Source organism: Saccostrea cucullata, unplaced genomic scaffold (assembly GCF_032062105.1).
Source record: "Saccostrea cucullata isolate Sc308-1 unplaced genomic scaffold, CSIRO_AGI_Scuc_v1 ctg39, whole genome shotgun sequence".
NCBI classification, from domain to species: Eukaryota; Metazoa; Mollusca; class Bivalvia; order Ostreida; family Ostreidae; genus Saccostrea; species Saccostrea cuccullata.
In genome coordinates, this window is record NW_026937104.1 from 521650 (window position 1) to 549341 (window position 27692).

Consider the following 27692-nt stretch of genomic DNA (forward strand, 5'->3'; position numbering starts at 1 on the left):
TCAAAGTAATTTTGAATTCAAGGCAATAAACTTATATTTGCCCATTTCATTTATTTACAGATCAAATTTTCATTTGTAAAATTAAGGGTATGGTATAACTGTTCAAAGGAAATTATTTGTACGTCGATGTATGTTCGGCAAACATGTCTATTCAGAAATAATATCAATTACTAGTAAACAGCTATTACAAAATCGTAAATACATGTAAATCGGGGGCAGTTAATATGAGAGTAATTAAACCGTGTTTTCTTCTTCTGATATTAATGTCATACAATCATTGATTGTTTGCACAAAATTTCATAATTTAAATTTATCCCAAGCTCTCGCTTTGTTTTTATAAGAAACGCGATTTAATTGTTTACCTGTCAAAGATCATTGACGGACACTTAATAATTGGCTTCAATTATGGGGTACATGTACTACCGTTATGTAAAGAAAGAACAAATATGGGCATTTGATATCCTGCATTTAGATAAAACGTGCAGCTACATATGTAATATATCAATTTTTAAAATAAATACATTGGATACATATTGATGTACAGTTTTTATGTACATGTTTACAATTCAGCAATTCGTTGTATAATGCTGATAGCGTAGGTTAAATATTGTAAACTAACCTGTAAAAGACAAACAGTGAAACTGGTATGAAAAAATAATTAAAATTAAACGAATATTCGACTATCGTTCGACTAAAGCATCCGACTATTCGACTATGCTGTCTGAGTAAAATTGACATCCCGAATAATTATGGACCAGTAAACTGTTTTAACATTCAATAGATGAAGGATATTCAATGTTAGATAATGAAGTATTTAGATCAAGTCGAAAAAAAAATCAAAAATACTTAATATTAATAATATCAATTTATCACTTAATGCCAATTCAATACATGTATATAACAAATATTTTTTTGAAATTTTGAATTGTATAAATTAGGTAAAATACAAAGGGGACCTGAGGATTAACTTTTCCCATATCGATGATGACTCACATAACATCAATGCTTTTGGACTTCATACAAACAGTATCTTAGGTTGAGGTAAGGAAATCTCGAGTATTATATGCAGATTTATATAGAAAAGGCCTTTATTTATAAATTTTGTAATGAAAATAATATTCTATTGTGTTTTCTAACCCCGTGTCTAAGACAAGGATATAGAAAACAGTGGATTTGATAAAATGGGACCCCCATATGTTACCTATATTTCATGTGTTCTACTTATATACATTTCCTTGAGCTTCGTAATCAGGTACATTATGAAGCCATTGGAATTGTTCAGCATAAAAAAAATTCTTTTTCTTTATTTCACACAGAAAGAAATTATCTTTCTTCATAAAAAATCGCTTGTCAGATTTGCGATGTTTACAAATGCATACAGACGCATTAGTGTGTGCCAAAATGTAATGCTGGAAAAAAAGAAGACAAGAGGCCCAGGGACCACATCGCTCACCTGAGCAATTGGCTAGGAAAAAGCACATATCAGATCAGAACTAAAAGTTTACTGAGGTTGGAGGTGGCTGGGGGCTTGAATTTCAACCCCCCACGGGGTCATAATTTGAACAAACTAGAATCTACACTACCTGAGGATGATTCCATATAAATATCACTAAGAATGGCTTTGAAGTACTTGAAAATAAATTTTTAAAAGGTTTCCCTGTATATTTTTATGTAAAACTTTTATCGGCCATTTGGCCCCACCCCACCCTACCCCCGGGGGTCATGATTTGAACAAACTTGAATCTACATTACTTGATTCTAGAAGAACTTGGATTTAATTCTGCAAGTGGTAATCCTACTTATACTCATACTTCTCTTTCTAAGGAAAAAATTCTTCAAAATCACCTGTCAGTTTTGAATACTTTTAATATTCCACAGAGCCAAAATGAATTTGAACTATCTTATATATATTGGATTCCGAAACTTCATAAGAATCCTTACAAACAAAGATACATTGCAGGTTTCAGTAAATGTTCAACCAAGCCTCTTTCGTTACTTCTCACTAAAATATTGACAGTAGTGAAGGAAAAACTTCAAGAGTACTGTGCAACTATTTATTCAAGAAGTGGTGTAAATCAGATGTGGATACTTAAAAATTCTAAAGAACTTTTGGACAATTTGAAATCACAAAACTTTACAAAAATCAACAGCTTAAAAACTTACGACTTTTCAACTTTATACACAACGATTCCCCACGACAAATTAAAATCCAGGCTTTTTGATATCATTGACAGCTGCTTCTTCAACAAAAATGGAACTCGTAAATTTACATACCTCGTCATTGGTCATTTGAAAAATTATTTTGTTAAAACAGATTCTGATTGCACACTTAAGTACTCTGAAGTTGACATCAAGAAGATGCTTGAGTTTCTGATTGACAATATCTATGTGGTTTTTGGAGACCAGGTATTCCAACAATCTATTGGAATTCCCATGGGTACAAATTGCGCTCCGTTATTAGCAGACTATTTTTATATTCATATGAAGCAGAATTTATGCAAAATCTTATGCGTGAAATGAGGAAAATGCTTGCTATGGCCTTCAACTCGACATTTAGATATATCGACGACGTATTATCAATTAATAATGATAAATTCCATTCCTACGTCGATACGATATATCCTGGTGAGCTTGAGATAAAAGATACCACAGAGTCCAACACTTCTGCTTCATACTTGGATATTTTACTTGAAAAAAACACCAAGCTATATGATAAACGTGATGACTTTAAGTTTTCTATCGTCAACTTCCCTTACTTATGCAGCAATATACCTTCACCTGCATACGGAGTATATATATCTCAGTTGATTTCATACGCAAGAGCGTGCTCTATGTATGAACAATTTCTTAAACGAGGTAAATTATTGACAAGCAAGTTGATGAAACAAGAATATCAACAGTCTCGTTTAAAGTCATCATTTCGTAAATTCTATGGTCGATACAATGACCTTGTCAGCAAATACAATTTATCACTGAGTCAAATGCTGACTGACGTTTTTCATACCAATTGCTAGTCCATTATTTATACACTGAATTGACGACGGATTTTTTCCGTGATTTCCTGATCATGACAACGAGCACACGGCGGGGGGGACCGGTCGGCAGGGGATGCTCACTCCTCCATGGCACCTGATCCCATCTCTGATGTTTCGGAGGTCCGTGTTTGCTCTGCTCTTATTTTGTATATTGTTTAATGGACGTTGAGATTGAATACTGTTCGTTATCTCCATATCCTTCTTCTTGAGGATAATTCCACATGAGTTTCATCTTTCCTGGCCCAGTGGTTCTTAAGAAGAAGATTTTTAAATGTTTTTCCTATATATTCCTATGTAAAGTTTGATCGGCCATTGTGGCCCCACCCTACCCCCGGGGTCATGGTTTGAACAAATTTGAATCTACGTTACCTGAGGATAATTCCACATGAGTTTCATTTTTCCTGACCCAGTGGTTCTTGAGAAGAAGATTTTTTTAAAATGCCATTAATTTTTGTCTAATTCATAATTACCTCCCCTTGGAAAAGGGCGTGGCCCTTATTTGAACAAACTTGAATCCCCTTTACCCAAAGATACCATGTAGCAAGTTTGGTTGAAGTTGACCCAGTGGCTCTTGAGAAGAAGATGAAAATATAAAAAGTTTACAACGACAACAACAACAACAACAACGACTAAGACGACAACGACAGACAACGGACAAATTTTGAGCAGATAAGTTCACTTCAGCTATCGGCTCAGGTGAGCTAAAAATATCAAATAAATTTATTCAATATCAAGTTGGCGGTAAACATGTGACAAATGGCTTAAAAATATCATTAATTGTACATTAATTAAGAAGTGAAATGAAAGTAAATATCGATTGTTTACTTTTCCCCCTTTTATTTCTCATTTTAATTTAGCATTTTCAAGGATACGTTTCTTTGAATGAAGGAACATGGACATCTGTTCTTGTGAAGTTATGACCAAGAGCTCGTACATCTTTCTCAAACTGTTGTGTATAGTTACTGGCACTTAGACAATTTCCCTATTCAAAATAAAAAATTAAGTCATATCAAGTAAATTAATGCACGGAATTCAGAACAATCTTACAAGATGCTTCTGATACTGAGTATTTTTCTATCCAGGAAATCAAAATAAAGAATTAGCTATGTAAACGTTTATTTGTGTACGTTAATTTAACATTTTTTTATTTCGATACAAAAGCTTAAAACGTGTATATATATATATATATATATATATATATATATATATATATATATATATATAATAAATATATAATTTTCCTCTATGAAACTAAACACTGGCATAGTTAATATTTTAAAACTCTTACTCTTGCTAAGTATTTTCCGCCAGGTTGAAGCACCCTTAGAGACAACTCAAGTGTTGCACAACTTGTTTCAAACTGATATCCAAACCCTAAAAATAAAGGCAAAAAAGCGTGTCTTATGCTAATAAATCTTAGTCCTTATTAGATGGGGGTATTTCCCTGAAATTATGTTAAGAATCATTAATGGTAAGAAAAAAAGACTGAAAGCCTGCATTGACTTTGATTTTTGATATCCGACTCTTATATACTAGTATATATATATATATTAGTATATATATATATATATATATATATATATATATATATATATATATATATATATATATATATATATATATATATAAGGCACTAAAAAACCAACAACACTGTATATCCTAAATGTTCTACCAATAGATACAAGGTGATGGAAATTTATATAAAGCACTAAAAATGACCAACGACACGAACAATAAAAATTTCGGGACGCCCTGTCCCTTCCTCAGGACAAAGAAAAAAAGTTAAAAAGTCATACTAGCATTTTTACCAAACACTATATATTTACAAACTTAGTTATATGTTGAAATGGAAATTTTTACGAACACAAAAGCTATGAAAAATTATACTCGGGTATATACATAATTTTCTCCGATTTGGAGAGAGGAGCACTAGATGTATTGAGCACTGGGCAGACGTCAGGAGTTTGTACGTCCCTCGCATTGTCTTAAGTTTGAAATATTACGTGTTTTGTTAACTCTGACCTCTGACCAGTTGTTCCTAGACTGTGGAACACTGTCGCGGAGAAATTTCTTTTTTTGAGTCTTGTTGACTTTATTTGTTAGGGCCCTATTATATTAATATTATGGGCTTCATCAAGATCGGCCTGGGACATGATATTTGAGGCACCTTAAGGACTTGATCTCACTCTTCAATTGTCCTAACTTGTGGATATCCCAAGAAAGACAGAATGACATCAATTGTTTAGAACATCTCCTTGTAATAACATCCCAGTGTTTCTGAAAGCGTTTGGTGTAACATTTATCTGAAAGCCTTTCGGTATAATGTCACACTCTAAGTAGGTCTGTAAATTGGAGACCCGGTGTTCAGTTTTTATTGATTTTTGGTGTTCTTTCTTTAGAAGTTTAAATGTTGGGTTATCTTTAATAGACATATTTGAAAGGAAATTATAATTGCCAAAATGATAAGACTACTTTTAAGTTTTTAGTCGTATGAAGTCGAAAGATTCAACGAACGATTGTTCTGTATTCTAACGTATTTCGTAGATAATTCGTGCAAGGATTCAAAAATTTTAAAAACAAATGATACATGAGTAAAACTCGAAAGGAAAATGCGGAAAAAACTAATTTGCAAAGGTTGGAAACAAAATAAATAGTAAAAAACATCAAATGACGAAAGACATAACCAAAAATAAATGAAAAGAACAGAAAATATAAATAAAGAAATGATGGATATACGGGTGGATCTGTGAAGATACAGTTGGCGAAAAAGGATATAAAAAGCACTAAAAAACCAACAACACTGTATATCCTAAATGTCGGATCTACCAATTAGATACAAGGTCACGGATGGAAATTTATATAAAGCACTAAAAATGACCAAGAACGAACAATAAAAATTAACGCCCTGTCCCTTCCTGACAAAGAAAAAAGTTAAAAAGTCATAAGAAAAAGAGACACAAAAACAACTAGCACTACTACTAAACTACCAAACACTATATATTTACAAACTTAGTTACATGTTGAATTGGAAATTTTACGAACACGATTAAAGAAAGAAAACTGGACCGCTATGAAATACGTCCGATCTATCGGGTATACTCGGGTGAAGTGCGATTTACATAATTGAACGAATTAATTATGCTAATTAATTACGACAATCAGTAAATTGTACATTGTTTCATTATCTCAAAATGGCGTAACTATACTTGATAAAGAATAATCAACGAAAAATAATATAGCAGGGATATTTTGAAATAAGAATTATGATCTATTATAAATTTTGAAATATTTTAGGACTTATGATCGGAAAAAAATAAATAACAAAGGCGTAAGCAATTCATAGTTAAGTGGGTTGTTCGAGAGTTGGTGACGCAAATTAACTGTAGAGTTTACACTAAATTGAGAGAATAATCTTGTTTAGTATCTTCAGGAATTGGATCTAGTTTACGTTCATTCTGGTAAAGTCATTCAGTTTGTTAATACCATTAGGTATAATTAATTCGTTCAATTATGTAAATCACACTTCACCCGAGTATACCCGATAGACCGGACGTATTTCATAGCGGTCCAGTTTTCTTTCTTTAATAGTGTTCGTAAAAATTTCCATTTCAACATATAACTAAGTTTGTAAATATATAGTGTTTGGTAGTTTAGTAGTAGTGCTAGTTGTTTTTGTGTCTCTTTTTCTTATGACTTTTTTCTTTGTCCTGAGGGAGGGACAGGGCGTCCCGAAAATTTGACAATTTTTATTGTTCGTGTCGTTGGTCATTTTTAGTGCTTTATATACATACATATATATTGTTGGATTACAGTTTACATGTGAATTGAATCAGGATATTTCATTTGCGGCCTAAAGGGCAACTGTCATACAAATTATTTTTAAATTTATAGATACAGTTAAAATTCCATCACCAGCTAATCAAATCAAATATTTCACCGTATTTTTCCTTGTCAACTGAGAATTCCGTCAGGTCGTTGATGACGTAATCATATCTCGTTCCTGACTCCACTGCCACTTTAAGTTCTTGTATGCAATCACAAATTTTTATCTACGTCACAAATATTACAAAATCAACATAACAAAATCCCAATATTCTTATAAAGTACATATATTTTGCAGTTCTAAGTTTTTGTAAAAAGCGTTAATGGTGTTCAATTTCAGAATTGTTATAAACTGTAATTATTCAATTTTTAATGATTCGAAGCTTTTGAGCTTGGTTATTGCGTGTTATCTTCATATTCAATCTCTACATAAATTATAATTTTAAATTTTGACAATTCTCCTGATTTCTCCCCTCCCTACCAAATTCCCCTGTGAGGTTTTCTCTGTCTCACCTTATAGTTGTCACCCTCTAATTTCTTTAGGGTGTCCCCACATACCGCCTTCATGTGTTTACTACAGGCTTTTATCACCTCTTCGTCTATCTAAAACAGGACTTGTATTAATTCATTCTATACCTTATCGCAGAATTTCGATATCTTTAAATACATATTTACGCATTAAATATCTTCTTACCTCCGCCATGAGAACAAAAGCTGGAGACTGTTTCAACAGTTCATGTAATATGCCCCCATCCCCTCCACCAAGTATAAGTATTTGCTTATCCTTAAAGACGTTTTTTCCAATTCCCAGCAATGACTCTGTGTATACTAAGTCGCTCTCACCTAGCACTGAAAAAAACTCACAAGCCTAAATTATCTTTGGTAATGTAATAAGGTTTTTTTATCAAAAGAATTTTATTAAAATATTTAAAACTGAAAAAGGCAAATGAAGTTTATAATAAAATCCATCTTTTTTTATACTTGGGTTGCAAAATTTCAGGCAGATAGTGATAGTGAATATTTTTTGTAATTTGTTTACTTATACTGTTTTTTTTAATTTGGTGTTCTTATACTCACTTATATCATCATCCAGGAGTAGAACATTCCCAAATTCCCTCGATCTGGCGATCTTTATATTCTGCCATTTACTCTGTGTCTCAAATACAATCTCTTCATAATCAGTCTCGAGCAAGCGCTCATCACCGGTGTATCCATAATTCCACGTGATGCCTGGCGCTCGTCTGATTGGACAAGACAAGCTGCAAGAATTGGTTATTATTGACGTTATATGTTTGTTTTCAATGTAAGCTATCCTATATATTAACTTTTGATAGAAAGAACTCTGCATACTTTGTAAATCATATTTTTCATACATTTTATGCATGAAGAATGTGGAGATAACGAACAGCATTCAATATCAAAGTCCATAAAACAATACAAAATATGAGCAGAGCAAACAGGGATCTCCAAAGCATCAGAGGTGGGATACGGTGCCATGGAGAAGCAAGCATCCCCTGCCGTTTGCTCCTTGTCATGATAGGGAAACAATGGGAAAATACGTCGTCAATTCAGTGTATAAATAATGGGCTAACAATAAGTGTGAAAAACGTCAGTCAGCATTTGACTCAATGATAAATTGTATTTGCTGACAAGGTCATTGTATCGACCATAAGACTTGCAAAATGATTACTTTAAACGAGACTTTTGAAATACTCGTTTCATCAACTTGTTTGTCAATAATTTACCTTGTTTTAGAGATTAATCATACGTAGAACATGCTCTTCCGTATCGTATCTAGTGAGATATATAAACTCCGTATGCAGGTGATGATGGTATATTGCTGCATAAGTAAGAGAAGTTGACAATAGAAAAGTTAAAGGCATCACGTTTATCATAGAGCTTGGTTGTTAGATTACCATTGATGTCTTTTCAAGTAAAATATCCAAGTATGAAACAGATGTGTCAGACTCTGTGGTATCTTTTATCTCAAGCTCTCCAGTATATACCGTACCGACATAGGAATGGAAATTACCATTGTTAATTGACAATATGTCGTCGATATATCAAATGTCGAGTTGAAGGTCACAACAAGTGTTTTCTTCTTTTCACGCATAAGATTTTACACAAAGTCTGCTTCATATGAATACAAAAACAGGTCTGATAATAACGAAGCGAAATTAGTACCCATGGAAATTCCAATAGATTGTTTGGAGACCTAGTTTCCAAAAACCAGATAGATATTGTTAACCAGAAACTCAAGCATCTTTTTGATGTCACCTTCAGAGTACATGTGTGTGCAATCAGAAGGCTTTTTAACAAAATAATTTTGCAAATGACCAATGACCAGGTAAGTAAATTTACGAGTTCCATTTTCATTGAAAAAATAGCTGTCAATGATATTAAAAAAGCCTGGACTTTAATTTATCATGGGGAATGGTTGTGTATAAAGCTGAAAAGTCGTAAGTTTTTAAGCTGTTGATTTTTGTAAAATCTTGTGATTTCAAATTGTCCAAAAGTTCTTTGGAATTTTTAGGCATCCATGTCTGATCCACACAACTTCTTGAATCCTGTATTGCACAGTATCATTGAAGTTTTTCCTTCACAGCTGTCAATATCTTTGTGAAGATTAAAGAAAGAGACTGAGTTGAACATTTACTGGAACCTGCAATGTATCTTTATTTGTAAGAATTCTTGTGAAGTTTTGGAATCGAATATATATATGGTAGTTCAAATTCATTTTGGTCCTTCTGGATATTGAAAAAAATTCAAAACTGGTGTATGATTTTGAAGAATTTCTTCCTTAGAAAGGGAACTATGAGTATAAGTAAGATCACCACTTGTCAAATTCAATCCAAGTTCTTCTAAAATACAATTCATATAATGAGTCTTACAAACGAAGACAATGTTGTTACCTGTACCTGTTTTGTCAGCAGGATCAGCATGTACTGATCATGTAATCTATTTTAAAAAAATTCCCCTTCTTGATTTTTTAATAGAGAATGATAGATGGTTTTCATATTGCCCCTCAATCTTTTACTACGCGATTTCAACATGGATCTGATACATTTAATCCATTCTGACAAAGTGTCTACGTCTTCGTTTTCTTCTCTGGCCCATCGTCTGGTGTAATCTTCAACATAATCCATAATATTTATGAAATTCCAATGCCAGTTGAAGGGTGGGGGCTCCCTATATTTATTAGCTTTTAAAATAAGTGATCTAAGGTCCTCATTATTAACTAATGTACTATTACTTAAGATATAATTAAATGTTGTTGCTCACCATTTGGATTCTTCTATTATTTCTTTAAGAAACGTTGCTATAGATACTTCGAGCTCTTTAATGAACTGCAAATAAATAAAAATTTGATTAATCGAAACATAACAAAATTTTGAAAAGGATAATGGGCGATTTTGAATGCTTCAGTATTTAAAAGATAAGATTTAAAAAAAAAAGGTTAACCGAACAGTCTTTGCTGTTGATATGTTAAGTATTTTGCCTCTAAATTCCTACCAAGAAACATCGAAATGAAAAGAAAGACCCCCAAACGACGATTATTTTTCTGGTCTGTAGAAAGACTTACCTGTGATTTAAACGGTTGCGATAGTGGTTTTAAGCAGTTAACGTTGTCTACAACATAGGTTATATCCACTGTAAGATAGGCGAAATGGTAAAGATGGATCACTACATGGCTACAAAGAAAGGGAGACGACAACACAAAAAAAGAGTTCCTCGTCTTTAGTGCATTTGAAGAATGAATATACTCTAGTGTTTTCCAATTTTTCCACAGAGTTGAAAAAGATTTTTGTCTAGAAGTAGAAGACGATGACACTTATGGTTATTAGACACTTACCTGCCATCATCAGACGTTGCAGTTATCACCTTGTCACCTTGGTTACCACAGTCACAAACTGTTTGTAGCTCGGCTGTGCCTTCGAAACAAATACTTGGTATAGACTGGTATAATTCATGTGCCTCTGTTATAAAAAAAAACATTCTCAGTCACACAGGTACGTATACCTACAATATATTGTAAATAAGTATTTGAGTTGAAATGTGTGCTTTAAATTTAACATTTTTCTTGACAAAATTACTAAATTTTTTTTTTTTTTTTTTGGATTTGATACTATATACATTGTAAAAAAAATGTAAAGGAAATATATTGTCTAACAAAGAAAGGCATTTTGGACTTCATATTTCAACTGAATTTTAAAAGTAAAAAAAAGATTTGTGAAGCCGCACCTAAATGTAATATTGGTATGCCTGGTTATTGACAACTTGTGCTTAAGCAAAAAGGGGTATATTTGTAACAGACACAATATATTTTAAATTGATTAAAATGATAAAATGAGATAACGAACGTATATTAATGAACACTTTCTTATTGTACTTAGCATTCCAGTATATGTTCTTAATTTTTTTTAACTCCTCATAACTTTTTTATGCGCCCGAATTGATAAATTCGGGCGTATTTTGTTTTTATCCTGTCTGTCCGTTTGTCTGTTTAGCTGTTTGTCTATCTGTTGTCAACTTTAACCTTCGCCATAACTTTTGAACTGTGAGAGATAGAGACTTTATATTTGATATGCATACTCCACTCATTAAACACTTTCAACTGACACCAAGGTCAATGACCCTGTGACCTTGACTGTGCCCTTTATGCTAAAATAGCTTATTCGAACTCTCGCCATAACTTTTGAACCATAGGAGATAAAGACTTCATAATTGGTATCCATACTCCAAAAATTAAGTGCTTTCAAATGATACCAAGGAGAATGATCGTGTGACCTTGACTGTGACCTATATGCTAAAATTAGCTTTTTCGAACTTTGTTGCCGCTGAGTGCATAGTGTTTCAAAAACACATCTTGGTAAAAGATTCTTAAATCAGGAGTAAATTTGTCCAAGTTATCGCTTTCGTTTCTTCACAAACCCATAATAACACTATAAGTCGGTGATGTATGACTGATTATTAATCTTAGGCACCTGATCCCGCCTGGATCCGTGTTTTGTCCTATCTAATATTCTTTTTGTGCTCCTTTTAAAAAGATTAATCAATGTTCTTTATCTTCAAATTACATTTTAGATTTCATATCCCATGTACTCGTATCTCTTTGATTTACTGTGTTTGTAAGCTCTGCCTTTGTCCTAGTAAAGCTCTACTTTCTCTCTAACGAGTTATATTTCTTATGCGCTTCTTCCACCCTTAGTTGTTGTCTTTTTTGGTTCAGGTAGACATTGTTATCTCTGTCATGCTATCCTTGATAAACCCTTTTACTGACAGATTGTCTTTGATATGCCTTTCCTTTAGTTTTGCTCTAACTTCTCCCTGACGTTTTTTCTGTGATGCCGCCTTAGTTAAGCCCTTTTTTCTCCATATGCTGTTTGATTTAAAAAGTACATTCTCCATTTCGTGTTGTGTTAGTAAATAAAGCCGTTTTCCCATGTCACCTTAGTTAAGCCTTTACTTCTCCATGGCATGTTGTCATAGATAAACCCTGCTTTCTCGCTGTCATGTTGTCATGACTTAGTTAAGTCCTACTTTCTCCATGCTGCATTTATGTTGTCTTAGTTAAGTCCTACCTTGTCAAGCCATTTTTCTATGGTTTAGCCCTACACTTAGATGCAGATTCTGTGAAAATTTCTCTATGAGAAGAATCCTAAATATATATTGATAGATCTCCGGTCTATCAATATATATTTTTTTGGAGAGCTACAGATCTGCAGCTAAGCCCAACCTTCTTCTTTTCCATAAAATGTTGTACTTGTTAGGCCCTCCCTTTGTATTTGTTAATAAGCCTTACCATCTCCCTTTCATGTTGTATTTGTTAATTCTTACTAATTCGTCGTTCACACTTTGTCTCCTCCTAGTTTTCTATGTTATTCCATACCTTCAGAGTCGAATTTTTCCTTTTTCAGAGTAAAACACAGCATGACTGTTGCAGTCCCCATTCCGTAAAGCCTTTAGGTGCACCAGAAGAGCAGATGTTAGTAGAGTGGTCAGAATAGTCGTGTCAAGGGGCATTTAATGGAAAGATCCCACTGTACTAAAAAATCAACTAAATGAAGAATAATGAATTACATGTATCTTTAAATCGCTTATATTGTTGAAATAAAATAAAATAAAGGGATTTAAACTGATCTAACAGTGTATATCGGGTATTTGTACGACAATGAAACTAGATGCCATTCGACTACTGAATGGTGTTATCTTATTGCATAAAAGGTTAACAAATTCTCGTAATTTATCTTTTTACAATCTGTTGATCGCTGTCTGCATGTATTAAAAACTTTTGTATTGACCTTTGTCATTCAAACTGTCAACCTTGCTCTTATCGAAAAGTACATACAATAAATAATTAAATACAGAAGTTTTGATTTTGAGCTTGTACATCGCTCCAGCTTACACGGATATAAGAGTATCTAATCTCGTATCGAAAGATATTGACTTCCAATATTTAAAGAGTCTTTTAAATTAATTCTTTAAGCAGCAGGTGGTCATAAACCCCTTTTTAGTGGGTGTGGTACATTGTATTATGGAGGGCCGCGAAAATATTTTATATAATGAAAAGGGACGAATAAAAATATATATGACGTCGCGCACGGTGTTGGTCTCAAAAGTCAAAAAAAAAAATTTATTTATTTATGAAATATGTGAATATAGTCATATTTTTATAAATGTTTATCAGTTGCTTTACCATTATTTCCATTCGCATCAAAGTTTTTTTCCATTTAAATAAATATTCATTGAGTGGTAATTCTTGTTTTTCTTTTTAACCTCAGGTTAGAAATCGATGCCATCTGACATTCCAGAATTTTCATCAAGACTCAGATCAGATATATAACAAAAACGATTTGCAAATTTAATGTTTCAATCAGTAATCACAGCTTATCTCTGTTTTTACACTTAAATCAAATTTTGATTGAATAATTTAATAACGACATTTTTATTATTATTTTAACTATTGCTCAATGAAAGTTAGATCCGCCAACCATAACCACCACCGTACTCTCTTTTTTACTATTTCATGGCTTTTTTCGAAAATAAATGTATATACACACTTACTTTTAATTAAAGTTATGATAAAGTTTACGGACATAATCTCAAATCTAGTATAATTGATTAAATCTGGTGCAGGCATTTAAAAATCTAATTTTATTTTCCAAAATACGTCTAAAATTAGTGGTCAGTTAACTGATATTGCATAATGACAAAAACAGGTCACAAGTTTACGATATTTTGCGGCATGTGTCAGGCTTGAAGGTATGTACATGTAAGTATAGTATTTACCATGATAACAAGGCGACGTACAAATGTCCTATAAACCCTCCTTACGCCCTAATCCCTCGTTAGCATTAATCTTGATTTTTTTCATTCAACATCTCAACAGTTAACATGAAAGTTAGTTACCTTTTTTTTTAATTGATACATTCAGGCAATGACATGTATACGTATAAACGAGGTATAAAATCGATAAGTGTACGTACCTGATATTTAAACAAGAATCTGGAACATGCAGATAAATAGACAAAAGTGTGTGGATATCTTCGTCAGATAATTCTGAGTATGTATAGTTGTCCTGATAACAGAGTAAATTGTCGGACATTTGAAATATAGGCCTATAAGCCAAATTAAACCTTGCATGGTATAGAATGTCGTGTCTTTTTAGAAAAATAGTCGAAGTGTCTGTACACAACTTTCTTTGTTTTTCACTCAAATACACAGGTACTTGTGGACAGGACCCCCCCCCCAACTGTACACTCCTGGTCAAAATATTTTTTCTTTCTTTTTTGTCTTGAATTATGTTTCTATGTTTCTAGTACTTATTTACAACGTATTCCATATGAAAAATCCAAAAAATAACAGATTTAACGATTTCCTAAAAATGTCATACCCTGGTATTATAAAATAATAGATATTAAGGCCGTTTAAGGAAAACAAGTTCAGAAGTTTGCAATCCCACATCCGGCTGTAAGATCTGCAATCTATGGGTCTATTTATTTTTTGTATTTTATGAATTGCTTTGCAGTAAAATAATTTATTCAACTGCGCATGTATTATTTTCCGTGTCCCTTGCATTTGCACGGGGAATGTCAAGGTGACTGCTTTTATGGTTAATATCTCCTAAAATTACTCACAAGCCTATTGAAAACCGTACCAAAAAGAGAAGAGATACATTCGGGAATCAGTGTCATGACTCACGAAATGAAAAAGAGGGGGTGGAGGTCAACTTGTGAGTTGGATGAAACACAGCAAGGGTAATTATTTATCTAGCTGAAATATCAAAGATGGTGTCATGATCAATAATGAGCAAATAATTTTGTCACGAAGAATTTTAATGAGAAAGTTAGCAATTATATCTCAACTTATGAAGCATGCGTAACTTGAATAAATATATACCAATCTCTACCCAGAGTTGTCGTTCGCTTCGCTACAATTGTATAAGTGGAACGATAACTCTGGGTAGAGATTGAGTATATACATGCATGTACTAAGAATATGCTTAATACTAAGTACCATTGCATCACATTTTGTAAATAATTATCATATGCTCTGTTTAATAATTATGTATGTATTATGGCCAAAAATAGGGCTGGGTATTGGCCAGAGATTTCGTATTGCAATATATTGCGATATTTATAACTGTGTTGCGTTATGTATTGCAATATTACGAAAATAAAATGGCATTTTATTATTATATTAACTCTAATTTACATGCAGAATGTAAATAAATGTGATAAGTAACCAAAAAAAAAAATTTATTGATATTTTTTAAGTTATGCTCTGAAATACTTCCATAAAACAGCTTCTGTTGCAGTGTTTGGCTTCACAACAAACCTTTCTTAAATTTATGTATTTTTATATTTAATGACAAACTTCCTTAGTCTAAGTATTTTGCCGGTTATATCAATAATACAAAAACGTATTGCAGTACGAAATTGTTTGTCATTGTATTGCAATATACCAAAGTAACGGTAGACATTTTTGCCAAGCCCTACCCAAAAGGCCCTGGGGCCCGTTTTTAAAAAGAACTTACGACTAAGACCAAAGACTTCAGATTCTTAATATTGTAATACTTTGCAAAATTAATATTTCTTTTTGAAATTGTTTGTGTAAACATATCATACCGTATTCCTTTTAAAAAATTTAAAATAATTTTCGATATAATGTTTATTAAAAAGTTATACGAAGAATTAAATTTGGTCTTAAGTCGTAAGTCCTTTTGTAAAACAGGCCCCTGATCTGGAAAAATAAATTTATTCATATTCTATTCTATTTCTATAAGATAATTCTAAAACGCTAACGTTAAATTTTACTTTTATAAAATCACTAAAGTTCAAAATCCCCCCAAAGGACCCTTTGAAAACAGTAGGAGGCATAACCCCCGCCCCCCTCCCCTTCCCGGATCCGCCCTTAGGTTATTCCTTTTCAACAATCCGGAAACACGTATCCGTAGATCATTTCAGTTTTAGTCACCCTGAAAGAGGAAAATATCGTGTCGTAATTTCATTGGATGAAATAGATGATTTGGCAAGTAAACACCGAATGCACATGGGGTAAATGGAAATTAGTGTGTTCTTGTAAAAGAAACAATTTAAAAAGTGACATGAAAGTACTCTCATGACGAAAAAAGAGATTAGGAGGGATAGAAAGTTGTTGCGAACGTTAATTGTGGTGACAGGCCTTTGAAAATTCACCTGATCAGCTGGCGCTGATCGGCTCTGTGTATCATAGACATAATGGACGTGCACTCCCTTACAAGTGTAAATTATATACTTTTCTATTGTCTATTGTTAATCCCAGGAACCCTTGCTGCTAAAACAAGATGTGAGATATGCAGGGATGTTGACAAGAATTTTCACGAGGTAAACACCTGCTAACATGATAATGCATGCAGACATGTATTAATGTTATTTAGTGAAAAAAAAAATAACACTGACTTGTAAAACTTGTAAATAGACTGTCACAATTGTTACATTTTTTATTTTTTTTAAACATGCACACACCTGGTGACATAAAAGTCAGCTAATTAACGGAGGCCACTTACCAGTAGAAGTCGAAGAAGTGTATTGTTTTTCTGAAGGATTTTTAGCTCACCTCAACGAAGTTGGGGGGAGCTTATGTGATACCCTCGGCGTCGGCGTCGGCGTCGGCGTCGGTGTCGGCGTCGGCGTCGGCGTCGGCGTCGGCGTCCCAGGTTAAGGTTAAGTTTTTTGGAGCAGTTTTCTTTTTAATTACTTCTGTGTCCTATACTGATTAGACATGCATGGAAGATGGTTTTAGTGTGTTTTATTGTACCAGACAAAGTTTCAGATGCTGCAATTTCAGCAAAGGAATTACCAGGTTAATGTTTTTGGAGCAGGTTAACATTTTTGGTGCAGTTTTTGGTATGGGTTTCATTTCCAAGTAACTATAAGCCCTATGTTGACCAAACTTGCATGGATGATACATCTAAGGATGCATACTACGGGGCTTGCTTCGGATGCTGAATTTGACCTATATTTTCCGGTTGAGTGAACAGGTTAAAGTTTTTGGTGCAGGTTTCATTTCCAAGTAACTATAAGCCCTATGTTGACCAAACTTGCATGGATCATACATCTAAGGATGCATACTACCTGGCTTGCTTCGGATGCTGAATCTGACCTCATTTTCCGGTTGAGTGAACAGGTTAAAGTTTTTGGTGTAGGTTTCATTTCCAAGTAACTATAAGCCCTATGTTGACCAAACTTGCATGGATGATACATCTAAGGATGCATACTACCGGGCTTGTTTCGGATGCTGAATCTGACCTACATTTTCCGGTTGAGTGAACAGGTTAAAGTTTTTGGTGCAGGTTTCATCTCCAAGTAACTATAAGCCCTATGTTGACCAAACTTGCATGGATGATACATCTAAGGATGCATACTACCGGGCTTGCTTCGGATGCTGAATCTGACCTACATTTTCCAGATGAGTGAACAGGTTAAAGTTTTTGGTGCAGGTTTCATTTCAAAGTAACTATAAGCCCTATGTTGACCAAACTTGCATGGATCATACATCTAAGGATGCATACTACCGGGCTTGCTTCGGATGCTGAATCTGACCTCATTTTCCGGTTGAGTGAACAGGTTAATGTTTTTTGGTGTAGGTTTCATTTCCAAGTAACTATAAGCCCTATGTTGACCAAACTTGCATGGATGATACATCTAAGGATGCATACTACCGCGCTTGTTTCGGATGCTGAATCTGACCTACATTTTCCGGTTGAGTGAACAGGTTAAAGTTTTTGGTGCAGGTTTCATCTCCAAGTAACTATAAGCCCTATGTTGACCAAACTTGCATGGATGATACATCTAAGGATGCATACTACCGGGCTTGCTTCGGATGCTGAATCTGACCTACATTTTCCAGATGAGTGAACAGGTTAAAGTTTTTGGTGCAGGTTTCATTTCAAAGTAACTATAAGCCCTATGTTGACCAAACTTGCATGGATGATACATCTAAGGATGCATACTACCGGGCTTGCTTCGGATGCTGAATCTGACCTACATTTTCCAGTTGAGCGAACAGGTTAATGTTTTTGGTGCAGGTTTCATTTGCAAGTAACTTTAAGCCCTATGTTGACCAAACTTGCATGGATGATACATCTAAGGATGCACACTACCAGGCTTGCTTCGGATGCTGAAGCTGACCTACATTTTCCGGTTGAGTGAATAGTTAAAAGTTTTTGGTGCAGGTTTCATTTCCAAGGAACTATGAGTTCTTTAATGACCAATCTTGCATAGATGATACATCTAAGGATACATACTTCCAGGCTTGCTTCGGATGCTGAATCTGACGTACTTTTTGTGGATGAGTGAAAATGTTAGTTTTGATGCATGTTTCATTTCCAATAAACTATGAGCCCTATAATGAGCAAACTTGCATGGATGATACATCTAAGGATGCACACTAATGGACTTGCTTCGGATGCTGAATTGGACATACATTTTTCAGATAATAGACAAGGTAAAAGTTATGGTTGCAGGTCTATTACCAAAAACTATAAGGCTTATATAACATTGTATAAACCAAACTTGCACAAATGCTGCATCAAGAGATGAAAACTCCCAAATTTGCTTCAGATGCTGGATTTTCATTACATTTTCATGAAGATGAAGTAGTTTAAATTTTTTATGTAGGTCTATTTCAAAGTATCAGATCAAAATTGCTTTTAAAAATATTTTCATTTTTGGAATGTATACTTTTTGTTGGTTAATTGTGTGACTTTGCCTTACTTAAAGACAACATTCGTTGAGGTGAGCTCTGTAATCTCTGATTACCTATGTTTAAAAGTGTATTCAAATGACAAACTAAAAACATTCAATACTAAAACTCAGGTGGTAGGATCTTCCTCTAAATATTTCGTTCCGGCAAACTCTTCAAAATTATCAATCCATTGTCCAACCACCAAATTATCTAAACAATTTATATTAAACATGTTAAATCTTTGAGGGAAATTAAAGACAAATGTATAGCACAGTAATCATGGTAATGGAAAATGTTCACTGATAATATCAAAGGGTTCCAATTTTAGATTCATATAATTTAAATGCCTGTAAGATAAATAGTTATTGTATACATGTATAATATTGTTTTTCTTGAATTTTTAAGATATTGCTGCTTTATTTGGAATCGATAATCTCATTTTGCAGGGATTAAAGAAAACAGCTAAGTCTAACTTTGGAGGAGGCAATACAAAGTGGGAAGAAAAAAGTTTAGGAAAATACAGATATAGGTACAGTTATATTTTATTACATGTATATGTAAAACTTGTCACACTAAATAATGTATAAAAAGAGAAACAGACTGTAAAAATAGCTAGAGCATATGTATTTAAATTTGCATCCTTTTTAATAAGAGATAATGATTCTAATAAATAATATACACATGCAATTAACAGCATTATTTGAAGTTAATTTTCAACACAATCCCACAGAATCTAATATATAATATACATTAAACAGTGATAAATTTGCTTGAAATTATAGATATTTATAAGTATATATAAATGTAGTGAAGTTTTCTTTTGGAGTATTTTATATTGTTGATATAATGCATGGTTATTAATGAAAATTTATTGCAGTTTTATTATTTATATTTCAGTGAAACAAGATTGGTGGAAGTCATTGAAAATTTGTGTGAAAATAGTGAAAAAGAAGTAAGTAAATAGATGCAGGTATAAAAAAAAGAAACATATTATTTTTCAGTAAGAAAAGTCGTTGAGCTCCTGTATTCATGTTTATTTTTATATCTCCTGTATTTCACATCTATAATACACCTATATAGATTTTATAGCAACAGCTCCTCTATTATTTAAACATATGGCACACATTGTACATATTAATAATAAAATATTTAGGATACTTTTTATATAGAACGTCATTCTGTGTTTGTTTATTTTGTATGGTAATTAATATTTCATCTGTTGCAGAACAAAATGCATATTGAGTTATGTATTTTTTCTGCTACAAATTTGAGCAAATATTAATTGCTTTACTAATAAACAAGGGAGCATTTTATGCTGAAACATATAATAAACATATAAAATATGCATAGAAAAGTATTTTTTATGTATTGGTTTACAAAAAGAAAATAATATGAATTCCATGTTGCTTGCCGAATGGGAATAACTATAAAAGATAAAAAAAAAATATTTCCTTTTTTTTTTTTTATATGTACATGTATATGATTTATTTATGGTGCATGTACCAAATACATAATTATTTTAATAGTACATCTTCCTTTGAACAAAACACTTCATTTCTAATGAGTTGTCCCTGATCATGTCGGATCATACATTTATTCATGTGTTACTGTTATTTTTTGTGTTCCAGTGTCATACATTTGTCGAGGAACATGAGGAATTAGTTGAGAAATTCTGGCATTCCATTTTTGCAAAGGACAAAGGGCCAGATTTCTTTCTGTGGCTCTGTATTGACAATGTTAAAGGTTCGTAGTAAAGTGAAATAACAGTGATATTCTGTCACTGGTTGGTTCACTCTGCCTGGCTATTTACTAATTAGTTTTACTCTGAATTTTTACATACTGTACAAAACAGTCTGGATATAAAGATTTATGTGTAAATTTTTCAAATTTGTGTTATATCTGATAATTTCTGCACATGATATCCATAATATTAATATGCTGTTATATTGAATGGATTAACAAAAATAATAATATAATATCATTTATAAAAACTTGAGTTATGATATTAAATGGTTACCATCCTGGGATAAATTTACATTAAAGACATTAAACAAAAATTCTCCCTGCCAACTCAATAAATATAACTTTTTGTAAAATGTATATTATAGTTTGCTGTCCAGAGAACACATATGGCCCTAACTGTAAATCATGTCCTGGGGGGACCAAGTCTCCGTGTGGAGGAAATGGAAAGTGTGATGTAAGTATTCATGGTGGTAGTAATGTCTTAGCAATGAAAAGTATGGAAAAAAAAACCCCAGACATGAGTGAGAGGTTTTATGTCTTCATGTAGCTGTAATTGCAATGATAAAAGTGTATGCAATTTGGTTCAGTTAAATGCTAATTCCTATACCTCAAATGTGTGAGTAAATTGTCAAGACATGAAAAATATATTGTAATGCATGCAAATATTTATTGCTGAATTTTTAACTAAATTTTATACAACAATTTAAAAAAAATCTAAGTACAAATTTGAATTTGACAATTTTCCAGGGAGCGGGCACCAGAAGTGGGAAGGGCACCTGTTCTTGTGATGCTGGTTACCAAGGTGACATGTGTGACAGCTGTTCTGATGGACATTATGAGGAAGTCAAGAATGAAACTCACACCCTTTGTAAAGGTATGTGCTGTGTATGTTTCAAAGTGTTTTCTCTGTAAAGCATACTAAATTTTATCATTTATATTTTCCTATGCAAATCTTTGCCTTCTTACAAATATGTGGATACAAATGTTCATAGTATACTTTAGCTGAACTTGCCTGTATGTTTCAAACACATAATGAAAGTTATACATAAAACACATAGTTTGCTAATGTTATCATATGAACTTTTATGCATTGTGAAATATTACAGATTTTGACTGAGTACATTTTTAATTTAAAAAAAAATCATTATCGAGTTGTAATGTAGAGAAAAACTTTAAAATTCAACCTTGAAGGCAAAATTTTAGCTTCTTTCTATGAAAGCCTAATTGCTAAAAAAATCTGGATTTTTTTTAAAAAGGATATTAATTTTTTCAAACTTTCAATAATAACTCATCTATTTCCTGTAGCCTGTGATACGTCCTGTAAATCTACTTGTTGGGAGGCTGGACCTAAAGGATGCGATGAATGTAATGTAGGCTGGAAGGCATCAGAGGAAGAAGGATGTATAGGTAAGATAAAGGATGTATAGGTAAGATAAAGGATGTATAGGTAAGATAAAGGATGTATAGGTAAGATAAAGGATGTGATGAATGTAATGTAGGCTGGAAGGCATCAGAGGAAGAAGGATGTATAGGTATAATTATACAAATAAACAAATTACATTGTACCATTGCTTACATTTCTTCATTTAAGAATGAAATAAGAAGACATGTTGAATTGTTTCCATGTGAAGACACTTTATACATTGTATTTACAGATGTGGATGAGTGTGTCAGTGACAGTGTTAATTGTTCTGAAGATGAATACTGCTCTAATACTGTGGGATCATTTTATTGTGGAAGTAAGTACTGTTAGTAAATGTGTATTAAATAAGTAATTTTTTGGATTAAGGAAAATCTAATTTCTTGGTATAAAAACATTGTTAAATGCTTTCATTTAACATAAAAGTAGTGTTATTGCTTTCATTTTACATAAATAAAAAAGAAAAAGAATGAAAAAAAGATTCTTGTCCTAAAGTAAAAAACCAACTTACTTAAATAAGTAATCCTTTGTCCTTGTGGAAGGATCCAAGGTCATGTTTGGCTACTTTTTATTAAAAATTAAGAAGTGAAAATCTGAAGGGGGTCTGGAGTCTCCCATCTAGATCAGTGCTTGGATTAACAAAAGAGTACTAGGAAACTTTTACCCCTCAGCTAGAATCTAATGAATTACTAATTGCCAACTGATTTATATATATGTGAACATTTTTTAAACTCTCATTTTAGAATGCCACACAGCATGTAAAGGCTGTACCCAGTACGGTCCAGATAAATGTAAAGAGTGCTCGGACGGGTATAAATTGATAGACAATACCTGCACAGGTAAGAATACACCCTGAAAATTTACCAGGTTTACACAACCTTAGGTTTTCATATCAGGGATACTTACATGGCAGTAATTTTTAAACAGATGTTGATGAATGTGTTGAGGATAGCAGTCTGTGTGCTGGAGAAAACCGACAGTGTGTAAACAGCCCAGGGAGTTACTCCTGTACATGTAACGAGGGTTATGTAGAACAAGAGGACAAGTGTGTCCCTAAACCAAAAGGTCGGTAGGAGTAATTTTTCTTTCTTAAAATCTCATTATTAACATATTTTTCTTTATTTATAATACATTGTATTACAATGCACAAATTATTAGTGTTTTATTTAATAAAATCTTGCATTTAAAAGTAAGTTAATTTCCAAAGGTTATTTACCATAGTTGCATGTGAATTATCATTCTTGAGATATAATAGCACTAGGAACCCAATTTTATTTTGGTCTGAACTTTTGTGTTATGTACAAACGTGTTTTATTCAATACCACCATCCAAAGCATTGAGTTTTATGTTTTGTGTTCATGAAGAGTTGATTTGATTTGTCCCACCCAAACTGCCAACCATTTTGTGTTAATGTTGTGTTAATGATTGGATCAGTTTTGTTGAGTCTTTCAAAAGCTTTTTTTTCAAGTATCATTTGGTTTCTTAGAAAGATTTCTGGTGTCTTTGCAGATATACCCAAGAAGTCAAAAAAGAAGAAAATAAAATCAAAAAGTGTATGGTCCAAGATTTATACTTTTGCTACAAAAGCTTCTATGTTAAACTTTTTCTTGGTTTTACTTATCTTTGTTGTGATTGGTCGGTTCTTCAAAGGGGAGGTGTTAGTAATCCTTATATTGTCGGTGTTGTATCTCCAGTATTTATTATGGTTTTCATCTAAAAGTGAGAAATCCTGATTGTTACTGATATTATATTGTTTTTCATATTACTTTATATGTGACAGATCTCAAGTTTCATTTCTGTGTTCTTATTACATGTGTACGAGTGTATGTACACCCTGTTCATTTGTATGTGCTGTGTTCATGTAAAAATAAATCGTATACAGATTTTTCATTAGATGATGATTGTTAATTCATGTTTGGGAGATTGTTCATAGTATTAAATTTGCAACATTTTGATTTCTTCAGATTATAATTTACTTGCATTTCAAGAATGATATTTCACATGCAGATATGGATAATCAATTCAGTTGATCATAAATGTATTTAAATAAAACATAATAAATATAAATATAGATACTTGGAACATATTTGTTTTTTTTTTGTCCAGGAAATAGTGTACTTATTTTGGAGTTTGATTAACCATGCTGGAAAAACAGGGGATAAAATATATATTATAGTAATGATGACTTCCTCACTACATCACTTTGAGATGCCAATCTCTTATGCACAATTCCTCCTATACCACTAAATTAAACTGTAAAACTTTCACAGAATCTATATTATATAATTCATTTACTCACAAGTTCTCCTTTACCACTGAATAAAGACTCACAAAATTTTAAAATGCCATTAAGCACCTTAATTGTGACCTATTTAAATTTCATTTGGACATATAATTATCTGCTGTGTTAAAGTTGGAGATAACAAATAGTGACAAATCTCTTTAAAATATCTATAAAAAGAAGTTTATAAACAATACAAAAAAACCTTGAAATTCAAGAAATGGGATTAGGTGCCTAAGAAGAGTAAGCATCCTCTGTTGACAGATCAAACCCACTATAGTTACATTCAGTGTAATTTTCTTTATGAAATCCATCAGAAATCCACGACGTTCAAATTTCTATAACACACGCGAAACCTTGTCACCACGCGTTATAATACACAGTAGGAACTACATGCATTTTCAATATTTAGGAACAACAAAATGTATATTGTTTTGACTCAATTTCATTTAAATAAAACTACCCTTTTAAAATAAACATAAAATCGCAACAAATGTGCATTAAAAATTAAGTTGTCATTTTTTTCCTTGCAATGATTATTTGCGTTATTTTACTTTCCAACGTCACAAACGGCTTTCCAACGTCACGAACGGCCATTACGTTTATTAAGCACACAAATACCGAAGGGCAATAAATTCACATTAAACATGAACGAAATAAACAATTATGATAAAGGAAAAATAAAGAATGTAAATATAAGCATTGAATTCATATTTTGGGATGTCTTCGGTCCTATAACACACCTGGCCGTGCGGACAAATTATCATACCGCGCTAACGCGCGATATTCAATTTGTCGGCATGGCCAGATGTGTTATAGGACCGAAGACATCCCAAAATATGAATTCAATGCTTAAGTGAGCCCTAGGAATTCAGTATTAAATAAGGTCTAACAATTGGTATGAAACAAGTCAACCAAAGTACGTCCCAATGATACTTTGTACTTTACAGCAAGGTAAATATGGCGACCATTAAATGTACAAAATGTTGTCTTTACGCAAAATTGTTGAAATCTCTGTATCATCAACTTATCAGTGAGTAGCATGTTTGCTTTAAAAATTCAACATACTCAGAGTAAGCTCTCGAGTAGCAAATAAGTTGGGAGACATACTTACCACATATTAGCAAGTTATAGTGGTATATAACTACACAAATAAGGAAAGTTACATATTACGTAAAAACTGTAGTCATCTTGTTTGTCATATAATTTAGTTGTAAGTTGGTCTTTATCGCCCTTGGTCAGAAAAACATCGAAATTATGTTACAAATGTGGCAGACTCTGTGGTGTCTGTTATTAAAAGCTCACTGACATATACTGGTATCTAGTCAACATATGAAAGAAAGTATCTATTGTAAATAAGGAATAAAATATTGTCAGTATAGCTGAGTGTCGAATTGAAGGCTTGTGTTGTTTCTCCTGTAGAGGTTTTTAGAAAAAAAAATCATCTTCATAAGAATTAAAAAAAACAAAAAAAAAACAGGTACACTCTTTTGGAAACATTCTGCTCTTTTACGCTGTGTACTTTAGATGTAGCAAAACAAAAATGCAAACTGAAGATATCTTTTTAAGTCAAAACATGTATAAAGTTGAAAATGAATGGTCATTTTATACATCATGGAAATAGTGATGATAATGCATTCAAAGATTTTGAAAAAAATGTAATATGCATGCGTATAAAGAGGATGCTTGTACAGTATACATGGGGCAGACTTTTCCATATTAAGCTTATAAATACCAATTGTTTCGGACAATGAGTATAATATTAAGAAATATTGGATAATGTGTTAAAGTTTATATTTTGATGAAGTGTATTGACATTTATTTCAGAAGAAACGTCAAATGAGAAGGAAGATGAAAACCCCACAGAATCAACAGAACCAAAGGAAGAGTTATGACAACGGAGTGGTATAAGTGAATTAATATATATATGTATGAGAGATTTCTAAACAAATAAAATATCTTTTTATATATAGAATGCGTCACTTTATCATACAAGCAGGAACTAATGAACGTTCAAGATCAGAAGAGTGTACAGTAACGCTGGCACTCATGAATGAAATTAAAGGATATAACGAACAGTATTCAAGACCAAAAATTAAATGATCTATAAAAATACTAAATAGGAATCACGGACCTCCAAAACATCAGTGGTGGGATCAGGTGCTATGGAGGAGTGAGCATCCCCTGCCGATGGGTCACACCTACCATGTGCTCATTGTCATGATCGGGAAAAATCCGTCGATAAACCTGTGTGTAAATAATTGCCTAACAATTAGTATGAAAAAAGTCAGTCAGCATTTGATTAAATGATAAACTGTATTTGCTGACATGGTCATTTGTATCGACAATAGCACTTACGAATTCCCTGTTTAAAAGAAATGCGAGCACTCTATTGAACAGGCCTCTGAACATGCAGTATGTAAACATGAAGTTTTTTTTAAATAGTTTTTTTTTTTCCAAGTCCCAACGTATTCTGACCGTGGTATTGGTAAACTGAATCTCTCATTATGGATAAACAGTTTTAATGTATCTTATTTGAAAATGTCTGTTTAATGAATTGATTTGACAAAATATTAGTGTATTTGAGAGTTGTGATGAAGTTGTCCAATTTATTCCTTTTAAAACTTTGAAACCTCTCAGTACCATTGTTCAGTGACATTTTGAAACTTTTTTGATTTTTTTTCCTACCACTATCACTGTAGACATTCCTCTTTGATCAATTTGATCAATTTCTTGACCAATGCTTTGTCTTTGCTGCCTCTATGGAGCAGTAAGCATCCTCTATTGACTATGGAACGCCAAATTATTGAAATATTTGTACCTATCCTCAATTTTTTTTTACCTTCAAATCAATTGTACCTATCTGAAAATCAATAGTTGCGAAGTAAGGAGTCAATCATAAAGGCTCTGTCACACCAAGCTGCGTTCACACATAATCATTACGGCGTTGTTAAATTTTTAAAATCTCCGTGGAATCCCAGGAAAACTGCACAAATTTCTGTAAAATTTTCACAATATGAAGATGTCACGGCGTCCCTATGGCGACGGATGCGATTCTACGGCGATCTCACGGCGTTCTACTGCGTTCCCACGGAGATTTCTCGGCGATTGACTGCGCTTTCGCGGAGTTTTCACCTCGTGTTCACGGCGTTATCACTGCGCT

General features: G+C 32.8%; 2 protein-coding genes across 4 annotated transcripts; one reads left to right on the plus strand and one right to left on the minus strand.

Annotated features, from left to right (window-relative positions):
- Positions 1 to 939: 939 nt before the first annotated feature.
- Positions 940 to 12876, minus strand: LOC134247332 (spermine synthase-like). The gene is made up of 11 exons (XM_062729704.1): positions 12748 to 12876; positions 10711 to 10834; positions 10441 to 10549; positions 10140 to 10204; positions 7935 to 8116; positions 7552 to 7706; positions 7371 to 7460; positions 6973 to 7084; positions 4324 to 4409; positions 3908 to 4017; positions 940 to 1030 (listed from the first exon to the last, which is right to left on the minus strand). Exons 1-11 carry the CDS (start codon positions 12806 to 12808, stop codon positions 1000 to 1002), a joined length of 1125 nt encoding a protein of 374 aa, XP_062585688.1. The 5' UTR covers positions 12809 to 12876; the 3' UTR covers positions 940 to 999.
- Positions 12877 to 16428: 3552 nt separating this feature from the next.
- Positions 16429 to 26474, plus strand: LOC134247334 (protein disulfide isomerase Creld2-like). Of its 3 annotated transcripts, XM_062729707.1 has the most exons (12): positions 16429 to 16723; positions 19532 to 19614; positions 19983 to 20037; positions 20714 to 20828; positions 21194 to 21282; positions 21576 to 21702; positions 22134 to 22176; positions 22302 to 22360; positions 22484 to 22567; positions 22992 to 23087; positions 23176 to 23313; positions 23758 to 24171. In XM_062729707.1, exons 1-12 carry the CDS (start codon positions 16598 to 16600, stop codon positions 23979 to 23981), a joined length of 1239 nt encoding a protein of 412 aa, XP_062585691.1. In that variant the 5' UTR covers positions 16429 to 16597; the 3' UTR covers positions 23982 to 24171. The 3 variants fall into 3 exon arrangements, with proteins under 3 accessions (XP_062585691.1, XP_062585692.1, XP_062585690.1); XM_062729708.1 differs by lacking the exons at positions 22302 to 22360; positions 23758 to 24171 and adding an exon at positions 26357 to 26474 and having other exon boundaries at positions 22134 to 22235; XM_062729706.1 differs by lacking the exon at positions 22302 to 22360 and having other exon boundaries at positions 22134 to 22235.
- Positions 26475 to 27692: the final 1218 nt, after the last annotated feature.